General features: G+C 43.9%; 1 protein-coding gene and 1 non-coding gene across 5 annotated transcripts; both read right to left on the reverse strand.

Moving 5' to 3' along the window:
* Nucleotides 1–619: 619 nt before the first annotated feature.
* Nucleotides 620–19,535, reverse strand: PPP1R8 (protein phosphatase 1 regulatory subunit 8). 4 transcript variants are annotated; one of them, XM_004425818.3, is made up of 7 exons: nucleotides 19,387–19,535; nucleotides 17,218–17,278; nucleotides 11,086–11,239; nucleotides 9,065–9,285; nucleotides 7,296–7,440; nucleotides 3,706–3,770; nucleotides 620–999 (listed from the first exon to the last, which is right to left on the reverse strand). In XM_004425818.3, the coding sequence occupies exons 1-7, from the start codon at nucleotides 19,533–19,535 to the stop codon at nucleotides 646–648; spliced, it is 1,149 nt and encodes a 382-aa protein (XP_004425875.2). In that variant the 3' UTR covers nucleotides 620–645. The 4 variants fall into 4 exon arrangements, with proteins under 4 accessions (XP_004425875.2, XP_087302590.1, XP_087302591.1 ...); XM_087446464.1 differs by lacking the exons at nucleotides 9,065–9,285; nucleotides 11,086–11,239 and having other exon boundaries at nucleotides 19,387–19,470; XM_087446465.1 differs by lacking the exons at nucleotides 9,065–9,285; nucleotides 17,218–17,278; nucleotides 19,387–19,535 and having other exon boundaries at nucleotides 11,086–11,221.
* On the reverse strand, nucleotides 15,260–15,425 carry LOC147914116 (small Cajal body-specific RNA 1). The gene has a single exon (XR_015555913.1).
* Nucleotides 19,536–20,335: the final 800 nt, after the last annotated feature.

The raw sequence follows: 20,335 nt of genomic DNA on the forward strand, positions 1-20,335 counted from the left end.
TATCAACCTGTGTCTATGGCACTGGTCACAGACGAAGGAAAATCAAAATGTTCTCATTCCAACAGAGAGGACAAAAGAGAAAAGCCTAACTACTGGATCTCAAAACCACTGACCCAGGAAAACATTTCTGAGTTTAAACCTTAGTTTAACTAAAGAATTCTACACTCTTTTTGATCGACCTGGGATCCGTGGCAACTCTTGTGCTCTCTGGGACTTGCAGAGAGAGTAAATATAAATTAGGCTGCTGGACCCACAAGGCTGGTGATACTACTGTCACCTCCACAGCTCTGGATTCAACCTGAGGGCCTAGAGTTTCTCCCCAGGGCATGTGACTTGAAATAAAAACGATCCTAGAAAGGGGAGAAAAGAAAAAGGAGGTAATGAAAGACCTGGGAAAGAGCCAGGGCAGTATATTTAAAAGGATATATGAAACCTCTCTCTACACTGCAAGTGTTCTGAAGACAGGTCTTTATGGGATATTTCAACCCCACCCCCAGTTTTAATATTACATGGTTAGGACCCCAGGAGACATTCTGAAAGACGATACTGCACACATGGAAAGTTTTTCTCCCTAGTTCATTAGCTCCCCCATCACCCTTCCACCCAATTCCCACCCAATCCCACCCTTCTCCATGACCAAAAATATCAAATCAGTAAGGAAGGTGTGGGCTTCTTGCCCGGCCAAGCCTCTTTTGCATATTTCTTCTTTTTGGGTTCGTTGACAGCTTCGGGGTTATAGACTGCAGGGTTTGGTGCAGGGTTCATGGTCACTGCTGACGGCACAACGGGAGTCAAGTCCACATCAGGGGCGAGGTTCGGGTAGGGCATGGGCAAGCCACCGATGAGTGCTGTCCCATGGATGCCGTGCGGCTGCGAGCCGGCTTCACTGTGCGTGGGGGGCAGGCCCCCGTAGAGTCCTCCGCTGAATGCAAAGTTCTGCATGCGCCTGCTCCCTGATTCTTCCAGGCCCAGGGAGCCAGGGCCCTCCACCCGTTTCTTCTGTGGTTTACAAGGAGCAGAGGAGACAAGAGGAGGGCACAAGAATGGTGTTAGTTAGCTTTTTCTATTCCAGACCTAGAAAAACTGGAGAAGCCCCCTAAACATCTAGCATCTTTTGTTTCCCAAACAACCTACTTCACTGTCCTGCAATCTCAGGGTTTGAAGAGACCTTACAGTGGTCGTCTACATCCCAAACACTGCTCCACACTGTTCACACCCTACGTCACACCGAGAAAAATGAAGACAATGTGTGAGCTTTCATAAAGTAAAACTTACCCAGTTCAAGTAACTACTCTTTATCCTAAGGTCAAACCCCACTCCCTCTCTTTTCTGATGTTAAAATGCCCGTTTAGGAAACAGAGGTGATAATAGGTGGTAGCAGGTATTTAAATTTTTCTTTTTTGGGAGGAAAATAAAAAGTTAGTATCTTCATGTTGGAGACTCAATTTTTAAACATTACTCTGAGAGCAAAACAAATCTGTGACTGAAAGCAGTTTACTAGTTGCCTGGGGCTGGGAGTGGGAGGGAACTGACAGCAAAGGGACATCAGGGAACTTTCTGGGGTGATGGAAATCTTCTATATATTAAGGATGGTGGTGGTCACCCAGGTGTATACATTTGTCAAAACTCAAACTGTACACTTAAAATGCTTGCATTTTATTGCATGTAAATCATACCACAATAAAATTGACGTAAAAGTAAAAACACCTGCCAGTTTTGTACTTTAATGACAACAGAACATTCCAAAGGAAGAAGAAAAAAAGAGAGAAAAGAGCTCAAGGGGAAATGTGGCATGAATACTATGGAGCTGCACAGTAAAAGTTTCATCTTGTACTTTTTCACACTGGACTAAAGTTCATGAAAGATCCCCCTCACCTCTCTACTCCTTTTTTTTTTTTTTTGTGAGGAAGATCAGCCCTGAGCTAACATCCATGCTAATCCTCCTCTTTTTGCTGAGGAAGACCGGCTCTGAGCTAACATCTATTGCCAATCCTCCTTTTTTTTTCCCCCCTGAAAGCCCCAGTAGATAGTTGTATGTCATAGTTGCACATCCTTCTACTTGCTGTATATGGGATGCCGCCTCAGCATGGCCAGAGAAGCGGTGCGTCGGTGCGTGCCCGGGATCCGAACCCGGGCCGCCAGTAGCGGAGCACGCGCACTTAACCGCTAAGCCATGGGGCCGGCCCATCTACTCCTTTTGAATTAAACCAAGACTAACCAGGAACTTGACACATCTTAGCAATCTAGTTTAATATATTCTAAAGATTATTTTTAAATAAAACTGTGTATATGGGGCCGGCCCCATGGCTTAGCAGTTAAGTGCGCGTGCTCCACTAGTGGCGGCCCGGGTTCGGATCCCAGGCGCGCACCGACGCACCACCTCTCCGGCCATGCTGAGGCGGCATCCCACATACAGCAACTAGAAGGATGTACAACTATGACTATGATACAACTATCTACTGCGGCTTTGGGGGAAAAAAAAGGACGAGGATTGGCAATAGATGTTAGCTCAGAGCCAGTCTTCCTCAGCAAAAAGAGGAGGATTGGCATGGATGTTAGCTCAGAGCTGATCTTCCTCACAAAAAAAAAAAAAGTGTCTATAGCAGCTCTGACTAGTAGCTTCCAATCATTTTTTGAATACCTCTATTAATAGGGATCTCACTGCTTCAAGGGCCATTTGTTCCCTTTTGGACAGTCCTACCTGTCAGGTAGTTTGTCCACATGTTGAGCAATCAGAACATCTCTATAACTTCCACGTCTTGGTTCTTCAATATACCTGATCTTTTTTTTTTTTTTAATAATTTTATTTATTTTTTTCCCCCCAAAGCCCCAGTAGATAGTTGTACGTCATTGCTGCACATCCTTCTAGTTGCTGTATGTGGGACACGGCCTCAGCATGGCCGGAGAAGCGGTGCATCGGTGCGCGCCCGGGATCCGAACCCGGGCCGCCAGCAGGAGAGCGCGCGCACTTAACCATTAAGCCACGGGGCCGGCCCAATATAGCTGATCTTTAAACCTAATCCAGATCTGGGCTGGCTTTCCTATCTGTGCCATTCCTATTCACAAAATAAAGGCATGGCAAAAGCCAGAGGCACCATGCAGAAATGCAACAACACCTCTTCCTCGCCTAATAGCCTTCTCTGAGTCAGAAGCGAAAGGTTAAAGAAAGATGGGCTCTTCTACCCTCTGCTTGGAGGTCAATTTACAGACTCACATCGCATCATAATTTACACGCAGCATCAAGCTGGTTGGTCACCTGCAGCCTTTCTATGACACTCCAGGCTCCCCTGGACATAGATGGGGTAAAAGTATTTCCACAGGATGAAAAATGGGAGAAGAACAAAGAATGCGTTTTAAAATTAAGCACACGTTTAACACTTAACCTACACATAAAAGAATAGGTTTTTTTTTTTGTGAGGAAGAACGGCCCTGAGCTAACATCTGCCAATCCTTCTCTTTTTGCTGAGGAAGACTGGCCCTGGGCTAACATCCATGCCCATCTTCCTTCACTTTAAATGGGACGCCACCACAGCATGGCTTGACCAGCGGTGCCTCAGTGTGCGCCCGGGATCCGAACCGGCGAACCCTGGGCCACCGCAGCGGAGCACACACACTTAACCGTTTGTGCCACCGGGCCAGCCCTAAGAGTAGGTTTTTAAACCAGACTATATGGCATTTCAAATACTGTTACGATGTGCTTCCTACCTTGACTGGGACCACTGCAGTCTGCACCATGTTCCGGAAGCGACCAACTGAGGGATCCACATCCTCTGCAAAAAGACATGAGGGAAGGGTTAGTTTGGTACCATACTGGGCAGATTAAGGGTATAGGGCTCACCATGAACAAAGCACTCACAGCAACTCATATGAACAGTAAAATACAGCTAACACTCCAAGCGTTCACTGTGTGCAATCCTCACAACAAGCCTATGAGGTAAGAATTACTACAATAAACATTTAATAGATGAGAAAACAAACTCAGGCTTGGAGGAGTAAAGTGACTGGCCCAGTCACCCTGTTGGAGAGTGGAGGAGCCAGGATTTGAGTCCAAGCAGCCAGAAATGGGCCTGTGCTCTGGACTGCTGTGCTGTGCTGCCTTCCCTAAGTTCTTTCCCATTCCATATACTTCCCTCTTTTGAGGGGAGAAACAAAATGGCAGATATTATCACTCCCATGTTAGTGATAAAACAACAACAAGTCAAGAGGTCACATACCACATACCTTGCTAATGCCCGCTCATTAGCAAATATCAGGATTAGGATTCAGACCCAAGACTTCCAACTTAACTTTGCCTTTTGACCTGAACAACTGTATACAACAAAGACTTTTACTAAAGGATCTGAAGCCCACTATCCAGGTAGGCGAGGAGAGCAGCTCCCTTTCCACAGCTTACACAAACATTATTGTACACATAAAGCTTCTAATATCATTCACTCTGCAGAGAGAAAGCATGAAGACCAAGTAAGGGATGTGCTTGCAGTCAGTCACTCTCTCATGCCTCATTTAGTGGACATCACACATGAAAATAGAGTAAGATACTGTCCTGCCTTTAAGGAGTTCACACGTATAAAGCCAGATAGGCTACAATACAATGGAAGTGGTTCAAGAAAGGTGCAAAACCGTGTTCTTGGAGCACAGAGGGGACAACTGGGCCTGATCGCCTAGGATAAACAGGAGTTTTCTCACTGATGGTTGAGTGTGTGGAAACAGGCAGGCACAGACTTATTATGATTACTAGAAAAACAACTCCAAGCCCCTTTTATCTTAATATAGTGGTAGGAAAGGAACTGTTTCCCTAATAGATGCTGTACATCTTATTTTAAAAGCACTGAGGGTGCTTGCTATTTAAAGAAACACTCTTATGAATCCTTCTGAAAAACAAATATTCCCTATTTAATTTGAATAATTAAGCCCTGATTTATTTCTTTTAAGTCTGGCTTTTCACATATTAGGATGCCTCTAAAGAATACACTCTGATATTACATTAACAACCAATCTCTGTTCAATGAATGAACAAATGAATGGCTTCCATATGGAAGAAGAAAAGAGGAAAAGATATCCAGGCTCATTAGGAAGGAGACAAGGTCTATAAGAAGGCACCCTTATCTTTTCTCTCATCCCCATAAGAGCCCTGTTCCAACCATCCCTTCAGCAAGGAAAGCTAAATGAAGCACAAGAGCCACTACAGCCCAAGAGGGGTGGCTAACGGGGATGCGCCTCACATGTGCAACAGGCCTGTGGAGGCGAGGGGCTAAGCCTCTCTGGGGACTCTGTCCTGTGCTGGCTGAATGGTGCTCAGGCCTCTCGCCCTCTCTTCATTCTCTAGCCATCCTACTCCTAGAGAGAGGATACACTGTTCCAGAATATCGCTGCTCCTGGAAGATCTACCAACAAATTCCTTGCTAAGTCTACTTCTGGTATGAGAAAGGTTGCATGGGTAAAAGGCAAAAGGGGTGGCAGATGATCGTGGGGATAACGGCTAACATTCATCAAGGGCTTACTGAGTGCCGAGCACTAATCTGGGGTATTTTTATATATATTAATCATTTAATCTTCCCAACAATCCTGTGAGGCCAGTAGTCTGTTAAGTCACTTGGCCAAGGTCACACAGCTACTAAATGGAGAGGTGGATTTCAAACCCAGGCCCTCTGATTTCAGAGCCCATGCTCTTAGCCACTATGCAATATTCTGCCTGAATACACTGCCTTAATAAAGCTCTGGGGCAATAATTTTCAAGGAGAAAAAGAGTCGAGCAGCTTCTGAGTCCTGAAAGTGACTTAAAAGATTGCCTGGTCCAGTGATTCCCAAATTGCTGGCTGTTCATCAGTACAAACAAGAGCTTGTTTAAAACTACACATTTCTAAGTCCAATCCCTAGAAACTCATATTCAATAGTTCTAGAGCCCAGAAATAAGCTTCTCAGATTGGTCATCCATCCCTCGGGCACTCACTACTTTGAGAAGTAATCCATTCCACTTCACGCACCATCAGAAAGTGAACATGTAGTCACTACAACGAATGCCCCGATCTCTTTCTCAGGAATCCTTCACATTCTTCTTCCAAATATAAAAAGGATTTGTTGCTGCGTTTTATGCTGAGCCAAATACTTGCTCCTCACTGGCTCTGGTTTTGCCACTCCTTCCTCCCTAAGGCCAGCCCTGCAAATATCTGACCACAGTGGCCAGGCCTCCTCCAATCTGCTCTCCCTCATGCATGGTTCCCCTACAATCTCAGCATTTAGGGGACCGCTTTCCATGGCTGTGAGCCTCCTTCTCCCACAGGGCTACATAACACATTTGGTGGCTAAGGCTATGCTTACATTTCGTAACACGTTTGGGTGAGTTCTGCTCAGAACACAGGCCAGAAGGGTTACTGTCCCCCATTCTTCTATTAATACAATCTTACACTGTACTTGATTAGTTCCCACATCCCCCTGATGACTCAGACTGTATTTTCAATTAACTAAAATCTCTAGATCTTCTTTTTTTTCCATGAGCTGTCACTGAAGCAGATCTTCTCTATTTAAATAACTGATATTTTGAACCAAAATGCAGGACTTGAAAGTTATTCTCACTGCATTTCGATTTGGGAAATAAAAGCAACTTGTTAGTCTGGGATCCTTGTTTCCATCCATTGAGATTTACTTTCCAATAAGGTTTTTTGAATCCCAATTCACCTTCATTATATAAACTATACCTCCCAGTTCTATCTCATCCACCTACCAGAGTACTTAAGATATGTGTAATATGAGCCCACTAAATGAATGGTGAATGATGGAACAAACCAGTAAACTTAGTGGCCTTCTCATAAACTGATGCTCTCATCGTGCTGATATTTCCAAACAAACTATCTATAAATTACTTCCTGACAGAAAGACAAGTCTTCAATGTAGTTAATAGGGGCAGCAGAAGGTTCTCCAATCTTAGAGTTACTAATCATACTCAGAACCCCATAAAGACAATAATGTTCTGCTTTGAGGTAAAGACAGCAAACACCTATACCTTACTTAAACCTCCACTATGACACAGACATACTGGATCAGCAGAGGAGAATTACAGCTTTGCTCTGTATACTGAATTCTATAGGCCTTTCCTTTAACTATTTTTTTCATACTGCAACTAGCTAATGCTTGAGTGTTGACAGTACTCCACCAATGAACTGTAAAACATATCTCTTTAATACAGCACCTGTTATCCTAAATCTTATTGAGAAACATTATAACTGACCTATAGGTTGTGCACACTACTCTCTGAGACCACAGCTTTTTCATCACAAGAAACTAGGAAGATACCGCACCTGGGTTGATGATCTCATCATCCTCACTGAAGGTCACCCGTGAGTTCTTCCTCTTCCTCTTTGGTCTCTGAATGTCCAGATTCCCCTCCTCAATGGTAAGAGTGGAAATCCGCTTATTGTGGGCAGTGTTGAACTCTGTTAGGTTCTAGGCCAGGGTTCACACGGGAAAGACAGGAGTCAGTACACAGGGACTTTGAAGGAGAATATATTATTAAATAAAGGGCAGGAAGGGATTAAGGGCTAACCTTGACCTCCCCAGACAGATGAGATTCTTTTTTGTATTCAGAAAAGATTCATTACCATCCCTGGACTGCTAATATTAACAATCCTCCTTTGACAGAATGTGGAACATCCTCATTGACTAGTGAAGCAGTGATATTCAAAAGGAGGTGAAGGGACTTGAGCTGAGAACAGGTCATCTGGGCATGTATCCTTGAGTTGAGGTTTTGGGTTTTTTTTTCTTTTTGAAGATAGGCTATCATGTCTTCACGCTGAGAATTAAAGGAATGTGACTGGGAGGAACTCCAAGAATTGTTTTAAAGTAACAAAACAGAGATGAGAAAGGACGATTGACAGCTTCTTTCCCAGTTGCTTTCTCCTTTAAAACTCATAAGGACACTGCCACTGCACTTAACATTTGGCATTAACATTTTGTCACTCCCCATCCCTGCACATGGCCCCCTTCCTATTCATAACCATCCATCCATCTCAATGATTAAGTTGGCCTCAGCACTGCTGTCTGCCTCCTCCCAATCCTCTGGAATTATTCTAATCTGTATTGCAGTTTGAGATACTCCAATGAGATATTCCAAATGTCTTGAGGATGAAGACCTAGAGAGGACCTAACATACTGAACTTAAAAGACAGGGAAGCATGGAAGCAGCCTGGAGGAGAAACGGCCAAGAGTGCCTGTCAGCAAGGTCCCTGGCTATGAGGCTACTTCTTTAGAACAAAACAACTTCTAAATTGTAATATTTCTATTGTGCTTTTCTTCCTAAGGACTGGGAAAATGCCTTGCTGTACAAGAATAGTAAATGCATGTGGGTGGTTATGGACATAGTTGCATTTGGTCTACCTGAATAGACCAGTCGCACCAGTGCAGTGACAGACATGCAAAGGACGACAGCCACCTCACAAACTACTGGGATCAGCCTCTAGAAAAAGAAAACTTTAGCACTTTAAAATTAAATCTTATAAAATTCATGGCCTTCAGTGCAGCCAGGACCATAAGAACAAAAATCTAGTTCTATCAGAAGATTCCTGGGCTATTTGAACAATATCAATAAAAGCAACATAAATGAATGAAAGCTTCAGTCTCTCTAAGCCAGTGCTGTCCAACTGAACTTTCTAGATGACGGAAATGTTCTCTACCTGTACTATTCGATATGGTAGTCACTAGCCACAAATGACTACTGAGTACTTGAAATGTGGTTAGTAGCTACCACACTGGACAGTGCAGCTCTAGAAAAATTTAACTCCCAACCTTGGCTTCTAACATCCAGTGAAGGTGCACAAGACAACCAGAAGGGTCTACTGGCAGGAGACCAGTCTCCTTGTTAGCCCTGGTCATACATAACCAAACTCACATAATGTGGCTGTCCAAGGTGTGTCACAGCTGGCCACGCTACATTGCCAAAGTGGCAAAGGCCCATTACTAGGCTCAAGAAAACCTGCTGCAGGTCACTGGCATTTCAAGCTACACAGAACAGTTATATACTGCAAAAACCAGAGTTCCAAAAGACAAAACAATGACAAAGACATGAAATTACATCAAGCTCAGTTTCCTCCTCTGGAAGCCCCAGTAAGCCCTTGAGTTCATCATCCTCTCCACCCATCTTCTCATCTCCTTTCACAGCCGATGGCAATGTCTGAGGCTTCTCACGTAGAGTGTATGCCCTTGTGGATGCGCCAAATGAGACTGTGGAATCGATGGGAATTTGCTGAGGCTTGTGAGGTTCCAACCGAATGTGACCCAAGAAAGTGCCGTGTGCTGGGAATAACCAAATCAGAAATGTAAGAGAGAGAGTGAAAAAAAACCAACCTGAGTTGTGGAGAGCAGCTCCTCCCAGCACATCAATTTTGCTTTTTAAAACGACAATGGCACTAGGTTCACTTTGCATCCCTTGTCATGGGTCACAGTGAAAAGGAAAACTCCTTCACTGAGTCTTGAATCTCTTCAGTGGATTTCTTACACATCTCAGACCTGCTGTTACCCGACATAATAAATACCTCTCCTTGCTCTCTGCTGCTAGACAGGCTTGGCTTCATTCTGGGTCCAGCAGGAATGGCTCCAACCCACCAAGAGCCATGCCCCAGAAGGCAGGAGACAAGTATCGCTGTGGTCTGACCTCTCCAGCCCCAAGTCTAAGGAACAAAGGCCCTGGTGGCAGCTATGCTTGGGTTTTCCCCAGGACAAGAAAGGAGGAGGCTAAAACAGGTGCAATATCAATGCCAAGGCAAGCCAAAATCCTACTGGAGAGTTTGAGTATTTTTCCATGTCTGTATTTTGCATGTCATGAAATGCAGAGAAAAAAAGAGATAAATTTGCAAGTAGGAATTGTGAGACACGGCTCTTCAAAACCATTACATAAGCAGATTGGGGTGGGGGTGTGTGTGTGTGTTGGGGGTGGGGGGAAGGAGCAGAACACGATCAGCCCAGGAAACAGGATCCTTTACATTTTACATTGCAATTATACGCAAGCAAAATGAAAAAACCTCTGGGCCCCATGCAATCAAATCTCAATTGCATTTCTGGGATTATCTTTGGCAAAATTGAAAATTTTATTAGTTGGAGTGTGCTCATGGAATTAAAATTGACATTATTAGTAATCAAAGCAAAATGTAACTTGGGGGCCCGGCCCCGTGGCATAGTGGTTAAGCATGTGCACTCCGCTGCTGGCGGCCCAGGTTCGGATCCCGGACGCGCACCGACCCACCGCTTGTCAGGCCATGCTGTGGCGGCATCCCATATAAAGTGGAGGAAGATGGGCACGGATGTTAGCCCAGAGCCAGTCTTCCTCAGCAAAAAGAGAAGGATTGGCATGGATGTAGGCTCAGGGCTGATCTTCCTCACACACACAAAAAGAAAAAGTGTAACTTGGGATAAAGAACCCATTACAAAAAATTAAATTTTGGGGCTGGCCCAGTGGCGTAGTGGTTAAGTTCAGGCCCTCTGCCTTGGTGGCCCGGGGTTCGCCAGTTCAGATCCCGGGTGTGGACCAACGCACTGCTTGTCAAGCCACGCTGTGGCGGCATCCCATATAAAGCAGAGGAAGATGGGCATGGATGTTAGCCCAGGGCCAATCTTCCTCAGCAAAAAGAGGAAGATTGGCAACAGATGTTAGCTCAGGGCTAATCTCACCCCCACACACACAAAAAAATTAAATTTTGCTCAAATAAGTATTTTTTTTTAATGTCCTGCACCACTACTCTACTACGTTAATGGAACTAATCACAGCTTCTGCTTAAATTGGACCAAAATTTATCATGGTCCTATTAACACTTGAATTCCCATAGTCCTTAGCTCCTGGGTGCTTTTTTTTGATTTATCTATATATATTTATTGCCTCCCCCACGACACTGTTCCCAAAACCCTCTTTTCTCTCCAGTCATCAATTATTTCAGGAAAAAAGAAGATATCACAGGAATAAAGAAGGGTTGATTTAAAAACCAAACATAAACTTCTTCCTTGATGAGCAATAAAATACGATTTTGAAACTGAAGAACCCAAAGCATTTTCACATTGCCCAAAAGGGAATGTGTGAAACGGGATGGGATGTGAGTTACTTACTACTGTTGAGATCTATTAGGAAAACTCTCTTCAGATGCTTGTGGTAGACCAAGGCAGCGTGGACCCGAGAGCAAGACTGGTGGTCAATGGTAAAGTCACACAAATCAGGGTTTCTCCCAAATAAGTAATACTTCTTCTCATCAATAATCAGTTTCTAAATAAATATTAAATTAAATATTACTTAAATCTTGTTTCAACAGAGTTTAGCAAAAATTCTTCCAATCAAATAAGTAGAGGATCTTGAGTAGATAAAATTCCTCGCCAAGATGAAAAAAAATTTTTCCCTAATATTCTTCATGATAAAGAGCTCAGAATAATTTAGTAACATTTTTGGGGCATGAATGGCAATCAACTTCCCCAAATATAGTGGTCAAGCGTTTAGTGTTGGTATGAAAAGAACTTTTCCTAATTCTATTAGATGAAAGTGTCCTGTAAGATTGGTTGTCTTCTGTCCATTGGAAATTTAAGATTTCACTGGATCTTAATTTTAGGTTGAGCAGGAAATAAAATAATGTCTATAAAATAATAAGACTGCTTTTCAGAAATAAACATTCAAATGAAGATTATTAATTGGTTAGGAAAGGAAGGGGGTGTAAACACCTAGATCTACATTCTAATCATGCTGCCACAGTCCCAAAGTATTTTTGGAACCCTCTTTAGGAACTGGTATTACATTAAACATCATTGTATGAGCCTCTAAATCTAACTTTATGGGCCGGCCCCGTGGCTTAGTGGTTAAGTGCTCGCGCTCCGTTGCTGGCAGCCTGGGTTCGATCCCGGGCGCGCACCAACACACTGATTCTCCGGCCATGCTGAGGCCACGTCCCACATACAGCAACTAGAAGGATGTGCAGCTATGACATACAACTATCTACTGGGGCTTTGGGGGAAAAAAATAAATAAATAAAATTATATAAAATAAATAAATAAATAAATCTAACTTTATTTTCCCATTTCACTTTGGCCACAAGAGTATTACTCAGAGTTAACTCTAAATGAGTATTTGCTGTGTCCAAATATGGAACTATCTCACAGGGCAAAGATTTTCCAGATTTAGGGTAGGGGGATGTAGGGATTAACATTTATTGAAGGACTATTATTGCCAGGCATTTTAAACATTATCTCATCTAATCCTCAAAACAACTTTGTGAAGCAAGTATCGCCTCTATTGTTAAAGATAAGAAAATAGATTCAGAGAGATGAAGTCACTCACCCAAGGCAGCCCAGCTGGTTAAGTGGCATATCTGGGATTTAAACTCAGGTGTGAATGACTTGCATTGCTAACATTCTAAACAACAGTGCCATGGGTGTGAAACAACTCTAAGAGAAGAGCTCCAAAACGTTTCTAGCCGCTGCTGTGGCACTGGAAAAAATTAAACTATAATGCCCCAATATAACAGCAGACAGGATTTCACAGACCAGCAAACTGTTACTAAAAAATTGTGGGGGCTGATATAGCATTGTTAACTTTTAATTTTGCCAGATGAGGACTTTTTAAGAAAAAAAAAGGCACCGATCAGTATCATCATAATCATTTTATAAAAGTCATTTTAACAGCAAATAAGTAGGAAGGGTAAGGATAAAGGATCATTCTTTGAGCTGAACTTAGCTTTATCAAAAACTCCCTAGGGCTGGCCCCGTGGCTTAGCGGTTAAGTGCATGCGCTCTGCTGCTGGCAACCCGGGTTCGGATCCCGGGTGCGCACCGACACACCGCTTCTCCGGCCATGCTGAGGCCATGTCCCACATACAGCAACTAGAAGGATGTGCACCTATGACACACAACTATGTACTGGGGCTTTGGGGGAGAAAGTAAATAAATAAATAAAATTAAAATGTTTAAAAAAAAAAAAAAAAAAGGGCTGGCCCCGTGGCTTAGAGGTTAAGTGTGTGCGCTCCGGTGCTGGCAGCCCGGGTTCGGATCCCGGGCGCGCACCGACGCACCGCTTCTCCGGCCATGCTGAGGCCGTGTCCCACATACAGCAACTAGAAGGATGTGCAGCTATGACATACAACTATCTACTGAGCTTTGGGGGAAAAAAATAAATAAATAAAATTATTAAAAAAAAAAAAAAAACTCCCTGCACTGTCCTTATTTTTCTTTTAATCCTAGATCAGTAAAGCCTTTGCCACAGACTGGTTGTATGCTGGGCTGTCATAGATGAAGGATTCTAGATGAATTTTTGCTCACACTTCTTCCAGTTCTAAAAGTCTATAATTGGACCACTTTGAAGAACAACCCTCATTCAGCTATGTTATGTTTTTTCTTTAAACACAAGGTCTCATTAAGCTCTAGCTCATATTTCACACTATACTCCTTCTAAAATCCCTGAGAAGACAGCCCAATGCTGAGTAGAGAAGTACAGTCAAGTTAGTATGGTACCAGGCTAGGAATCAAGAGGCTTATATTTCATTCCTGGCTATGTCACTGAACTCACAGTGGGCTACTATTCTCCTCTATGCTTTAGTGTTCCCTTTACAAAAGCAGAAATATACCTCATGCACTGATAACAGTAATAACTGCTGAGCACTTATGTGCCACACACTGTGCTGTGAGTTTTATGTCATTTCATCCTCACAACCACTTTGTGAAGTGGGTAGGTACTATTATTCCTATTTTTATAGATGACAAAATTGAGGCATAAATAAATTAATTAACATTCAAGTTCACACAGCTAGACATTTATAAGTTGGATTAGAAATTCAGGCCTGTCTGACTTCAGAGTCTACGCTCTTTTTTTTTTTTTTTTTTTTTTTTGTGAGGAGATCAGCCCTGTGCTAACATCCGCCAATCCTCCTCGTTTTTTGCCGAGGAAGACGGCCCTGGGCTAACATCCGTGCCCATCCTCCTCCACTTTATATGGGACGCCGCCACAGCATGGCTCGCCAAAGCAGTGCGTCGGTGCGCACCCGGGATCCGAACCAGCGAACCCCAGGCTGCCGCAGCGGAGCGCGCGCACCCAACCGCTTGCGCCACCGGGCCGGCCCCAAGTCTACGCTCTTTTAATCACTGCATTATGTATTTTCTTCATTCTACCTGCATCAAAATATACACCACACGGCAAGGAACATTTTAGGGAGTGAACAAGTACTATGGGTCACACTCTTCATTTTTCTTTAAACAATCACTTACCCAGTCTTTCAAACTTAGCCTTAAGGCTCAATTAATTCAAGCTAGTCCAGGTATGTGGGTCACCTCTGGAAAACCCTGTCCAGCAGTGCCCATCCGCTGCTGCTGGCAGAGCTTGTCCCAAGCCCATACTGCTAGGGAGCACCAAGATTTAACAAAAGCCTGACAACTCAATCAGACGATGATCTCTATGTCTGTTTAGAACCAAGTTTTAAGACTTGGGTTAAAAAATAGACATTGCTTTAGAATTGACAGAGCCCTGCAATTTCAACATCTTGTTCTCTCTAGGTCGTACAATGGGCCCTCTATATCCGCAGATTCACCCAACGTCGGATTGTCAGGCCTGCAATGGTTGCATCTTTACTGAACATGTACAGACTTTTTTCCTGTCATTACTCCCTAAACAATACAGTATACCAACTATTTACATTGTATTGGGTATTTATAAGTAATCTGGAGATGATTTAAAGTATACGGGAGGATGTGCATAGGTTATATGCAAATACTACGTCATTTTATATAGGGATTTAAGCATCTGCAGTTTCTGGTATCCGTTGGGAATCCTGGAACCAATCACCAATACTGAGGGACAACTGTATCTATGCAGGTTGAATCTCACTGCATTTCGCATTCATCTTTATATATACACAGATTATGTCCTCACAAACTTAAATTTGCTAACCACAGTGCTCAGGCTTGTCTCAAGGAAACAGTATATATGACCACCAGCTCTTGGGTTCTAATATAACAGTGACAAAATTTCTATGATTCTGAGGTGCCAAAGACATACCAGAGATTTAGGTGCTCCGAAGGGAAAAAAAAGAGAAAGGGCCTCCAAATCAAATATATACATTCACTGTTAAAGGCATCTCAATCATAGAAACATTAAAATGTAGGGGAAAAGTAGTATGTCTTAGAATAAAAGAAATGTGTTAATTTTTGGACAATGTGCTTCTTCTGTCCAAGTGAATGAAACGATGCATTGGTCTTTCAACAGTCACTAAAGCCACAATTTCTTGACTAGCTCTGGCTAGTATCACTATCCAGTTGTGCCTCTGAGTTATAACTCAGAGTGTGTCTTTACACACTGGGCTTAAAAGACTCATGGCTTTTGTTTTAATATTGCACTTCTTAAACCCAGCTATCACAACACATCACAAGCCTTTGACACAAGGCTAGGATATAGATAGCTCGGTTAGTATCAAGTGCTGCCTAAATCCTTAAAAATAAGCACATCTCAGGTCTATTCCTCTCAGAAACAAAACAGTGATGTCTAAGGATTGTAACTTGACATGGCAAGTTACATGGCAACTCAGCACACCTAAGTATACTGAAAGACAGAGAACATTACCAGCTAATGGAAACCATAATCAGAGGGATGTTTGACAGGTTAGAGTTGCTTTGAAAATATAAACTATTTCACAAAAGAATATGATGGTATCATTAAGGCTAGCTCTCCTTGTCTGTTTCTTCTTGTTGCAAACTAAAGATTACTAAATTCTAGTAACAAAACAGATTCCTACATGTCTTCAAAGCTTCATGTTATTTAGCAACAATATTTTATATCTGTGGAACAGTCTATAGTCAAAAAGGTTTTACAGACATTTTAGCTCAATTATTTCCTTGAATAATCTTGATGTTTTGTGACCTTTAAGACAGAAGAACCCACGACAAAGGGGCTCTAAGTGGCTGACTAAGGGCATGATGAATTAATAACAGAATTCATCACAACTCACGCCTTAACACTTTGCAAAATACCTGGGTATCTCTACAACATCCTGAAAGTGATAACAACGTATTTATAAGACATCTTTCAGGAGATCTCACAGACAGCTTTTCAACCATGGAATGCAATGTTTTTTACTATATACACCAAAGAAAAAACAACTGCACTCAATAATGGGGCCTTGAACCTAAATTCTATCTGAGCAAGAAAACTAAAAATTGGTCTAACACATGGAGACTCGCAACTCCAGTCATAGTGGGCTTAATCTCCATTTCTTGGTAAATAAATGGTACCATAAGGATTTTAAAAAAAACCTTACATAACCTAATAGCTAATCAAAATTCACATTCTCTTGAAGTTCTATGTGATGTCCATTCCAGAGACTTGTATAAAAGCTGGAATTCTTCTAAGCTTTTCCTTTACAGGACTTATTTCAATTATAATCATGTAGGGCCGGCCCCGTGGCTTAGTGGTCGAGTGCACGCACTCCGCTGCTGGCGGCCCAGGTTCAGATCCCGGGCGCACACCGACGCACCACTTCTCTGGCCATGCTGAGGCCGCGTCCCACATACAGCAACTAGAAGGATGTGCAACTATGACATACAACTATCTACTGGGGCTTTGGGGGAAAAAATAAATTAAAAAAAAAAATTATAATCATGTAATTTTTTTGTGTGATTGTCTCTTTCCCACCGGACGATTTCTTTGAGGACAGGAACCACGTTTGTTTTGTTTACTGTTGTAGTTCGTATGCCAAGTACAATGTTGGACTGGTACGTAGTAAGCACTCAACACACTTTGAATGAATGAATGAATTTCACCACCATTCCATTCTCTTTTTGAGCAAGCGTCTTAGTTTACTATCTTCTTTGAAGGGCTTGGGCCTGAATCTCATAAAAGCAACTTACACTCAATCTACATCATTCACTTTCTCCTTCAGTTATTGCATATCTTGCACCTTCCACACAACTCCATGCACTTAGAGAAAGGGAATTCACCAAGTTATAGGGCTTCCAATTTGACTGGGGCCCACAGGCCCATGATCTATTAAAACCCTTCATTTGGGAGGTGAGAGAAGTCATAAAAAACTGAGTGTCTGTGGGAGATATGAGGTTTGAATGTGTTATATCACTATGTGCTTTTAATAGAAAAAAAGTCAGGATGAACAAAAGTAGCATTGCTGGAAAACAAAGCACAGGAGAGGGGGTGGAAAAGTGAGTCACTGGCAAAAATCTTCAGTGTGGTGGGAAAAAAAGGGAAGACATGTATTTCCATACCTCAATTAGTTTGTCTCCTTTGACTACATCCAGATGTAAACCAGGTGGGGGTTTACCTGCCCTGAAAAATAAGAGTGAAAAAAAGCATTTCCAGGATGAGTTCATAAATGCCATTTACAATTATTGTCCCATTCAACGTTGCAGCTCTCCTACCAGCCTATAATTAGTTCATGTTCAAGCAGAAATGTCATCTACTTCACTGTTATTACAGCTCCTCTCTACATTTGACACTTACTTCCCCAGTGATTCAATTGCTCTAAAACAGATTTTAGTGGATCTGTATTTAGAGCAGCACCAAAGAAACCCATATTTTAACACTGGCTATCTACCTCAGAGACAAAGCAGCATAGAGAGTGCAAGTACTATAGCTGGGGTAGTCTGGTCACTTGGAGTTTGAATTTAAGATTCGCTACTACCACTAATACCATATAAAGGTAGAATAAATCAGTTGGTGTTTTGGGCTAATCAAGATTAGTCTCATCACAAAATAGGCAGAGGGTGTTGTCCTGAGCTCTGAGATCAAATCAGAGGTACACAATTACGGAGCTAGGGCAATCCAAAATCATGCCCATGAACCCAAGTACCAAGAAATACAAGAGATAGTTGTTGAACAGGTCTTTCTACAACGGTTTGTTTAAGGGAACTTTTCTCTCTACTCCTATAACCACACCATTCAAGGGGGATATACATATGTCAAAGCACCTAACACTGTGCCTGGTGCATACCAGATTCTGAGGAAACGGTAGGTGATCTCAAATAGTCTCTTCTAACTATAAGTTTACTGTCCTGGTCCAACTTCTAAAGTTAATGCAGCAAGGAACTAAAATGGACAGAGAATTTGTAGACTGAAGCAACTAGGTGTTACAAAAGTGCAAAGGGACTCAAAGCCACACATTCACTTGCTTCCTGTGTTTGCTCCTTTGAAGTTTGAAGAAAGAACAATCTTGCCAGAATCCCTATATTTGCATACAAAAAATGCATCCAGGGCCGGCTCTGTGGCTTAGCGGTTAAGTGCGCGCGCTCTGATGCTGGCGGCCTGGGTTCGGATCCCGGGCGCGCCCCAAGGCACCACTTCTCCGTCCAGCGCGAGGCCGAGTCCCACGTACAGCAACTAGAAGGATGTGAACCTATGACATACAACTATCTGCTGGGGCTTTGGGGGGGAAAAATGAATAAATAAAATCTTTAAAAAAAAAAAAAAAAAAAAAAAATGCATCCACCCACCTGCCTGAAGATGCAACACAGTCATCTCACAATCCTGCCCCAACTCCTCTGGCAGCTGCTGAAAGGACAGTGCACTGGACAACAGCCCATTTTGTCCAGGAAGAAGGGAAAGCAATGTTTCATCCAAAACATGCTTTCTGAACTCCTACTATGTGCCTGGCTCAGGCCTAAGAGCTGGGAATATAAAGATGCATCAGACAGCCCTTGCCCTTGAGGATCTCAATATAACAGGAGATAGAAACGAGTAACAAACAATACACTGTGATGAGCTACAGCAGAAATAGCTCTAACTCGGATGGGTCTCCTTGCAAAGCAATGCATATTGCTTACTCAAAGACTAAATTAAATTATTCCACTATTTCCAAGAACTTGCGAAGGGATGGAGAGGTTCATTCCAATAATTACTGATGCCCACTTGTGCCCGGCTTCGCGCTGGTTGCTGAGAACGCAGTGGCAGGTCAGAGCCGTCCCTGCCCTCAGGGAGCTCCCAGTCTGCGCGAGATAGACCAGGACCGCATCGGGGATGCAGCAACGACAGAGGGATGCGGGGCTCCGAGGTTGGGCTGGGGCCGGGAGGCCAGCTCGTGCGCGCTCGGGACAGAGAGCAGGGGGACAGGTACAGTGCTCCACAAGAGCACCAGGCACTCAGTCAGGAGTTGGGGTAAGTTCGGGGCCAAGGCCCCGAGGCGCCCCACCAACCAGCTGATTGCCCGAGGGTCTGCCTAAGCGAGCGCCTCAGAGCCCCCAACTCTGGGTTTCCTCAGTTCCTGGGCCCGGGCTCCAGGCTCCCAGTTCCTCCACACGCCGCTCGGCCCGACGGACAGTTCTCCCTCAATCGGTCCCAGCGTCTTTGAGCCGTTCGGCTCACTGCGAGAAATGAGCCGCCCTGCCGGCCCAGGCCACGCCAGGCCAGGCCACTCCAGCCCGGGTCGCCCCGCCACTCACCAGGTCGGGCAGTCGAACAGCGGGAGGCTGGAGCCAGAGTTCGCGGCTGCCGCCATCTTGCGTCTCCCCCTCCCATTTGGCGGGCCCGAAGCACGCCGGGAAACTGGAAGACTCAGCGGGGAGAGGCGGTATCCTAGCAGCCTGCGCATGCGCGCGCGCGCGCACGCACACGCACGCACGGGGTCTTGTGGCGGTGGAGACTGGGATCTAGGTTTGAGGTCTTTTCAGTGTTTGAGAGTTGGCTCTTTCTGGAAGAGTCTGTGGAGGCTAGGGCTTTCCTTGGCCGCGAGGTGTCTGAGGGAAAGGGGCTTGTAAGGAGGGGCGTCGATCTCCCCCTACGTCCTCCTGCAAACACGCTCCCGGGCTCCAAAATCTTGCAACTCTATCCTTACTCCGGGCTTGCACCGTTAGCCTTTCGACCCCAATCTGGAGAGAAGCTAGAGGGCAGAGCTCAGAGATTGGAGTGATCACTCATTCTGTTTCTCCTCCTCCCGCCTCTCTCCGCAGTGCTGCATGCACTCTACTCACTTCTCGTTCCTAATCCAAATCCGGGTCTTGAGGCTTCTGTAGATTATCTGGGAAGCTGCTTTAGGGGGTCATCTAGTCTGTTTATGAAAACTCTGGACAAGCTGGAGCCAGGGTCGGATCCGGTCAGAAGGCAGGCGTCCAAATCTTCATTGTGCATGAATGAAATGGTTAATCAAGTTGTGGCCCTTTGGAGTTTTAAATGTTGGTCATAGTGACTAGATGGTGTAAGGAAGCATTAGGATTCAGGCCTGCCCTAGGCCAACAGCTGGCTGAAAGAAACCACCAGCAGGGCCTCGGGGTGTAACTGCTTTGTCTATTCTGGACAAGCATGTATTTTATATGGATCATCTCATTTAATCCTCACAACACTCTTGAGATAGGTATTATTGTGATCCCTGAGGACAGGCTGAGAGAAATTGGG

The sequence above is a fragment of the Ceratotherium simum genome, chromosome 22, assembly GCF_057802395.1.
Source record: "Ceratotherium simum simum isolate JZ-2026a chromosome 22, ASM5780239v1, whole genome shotgun sequence".
In the NCBI taxonomy this organism is placed as follows: domain Eukaryota; kingdom Metazoa; phylum Chordata; class Mammalia; order Perissodactyla; family Rhinocerotidae; genus Ceratotherium; species Ceratotherium simum.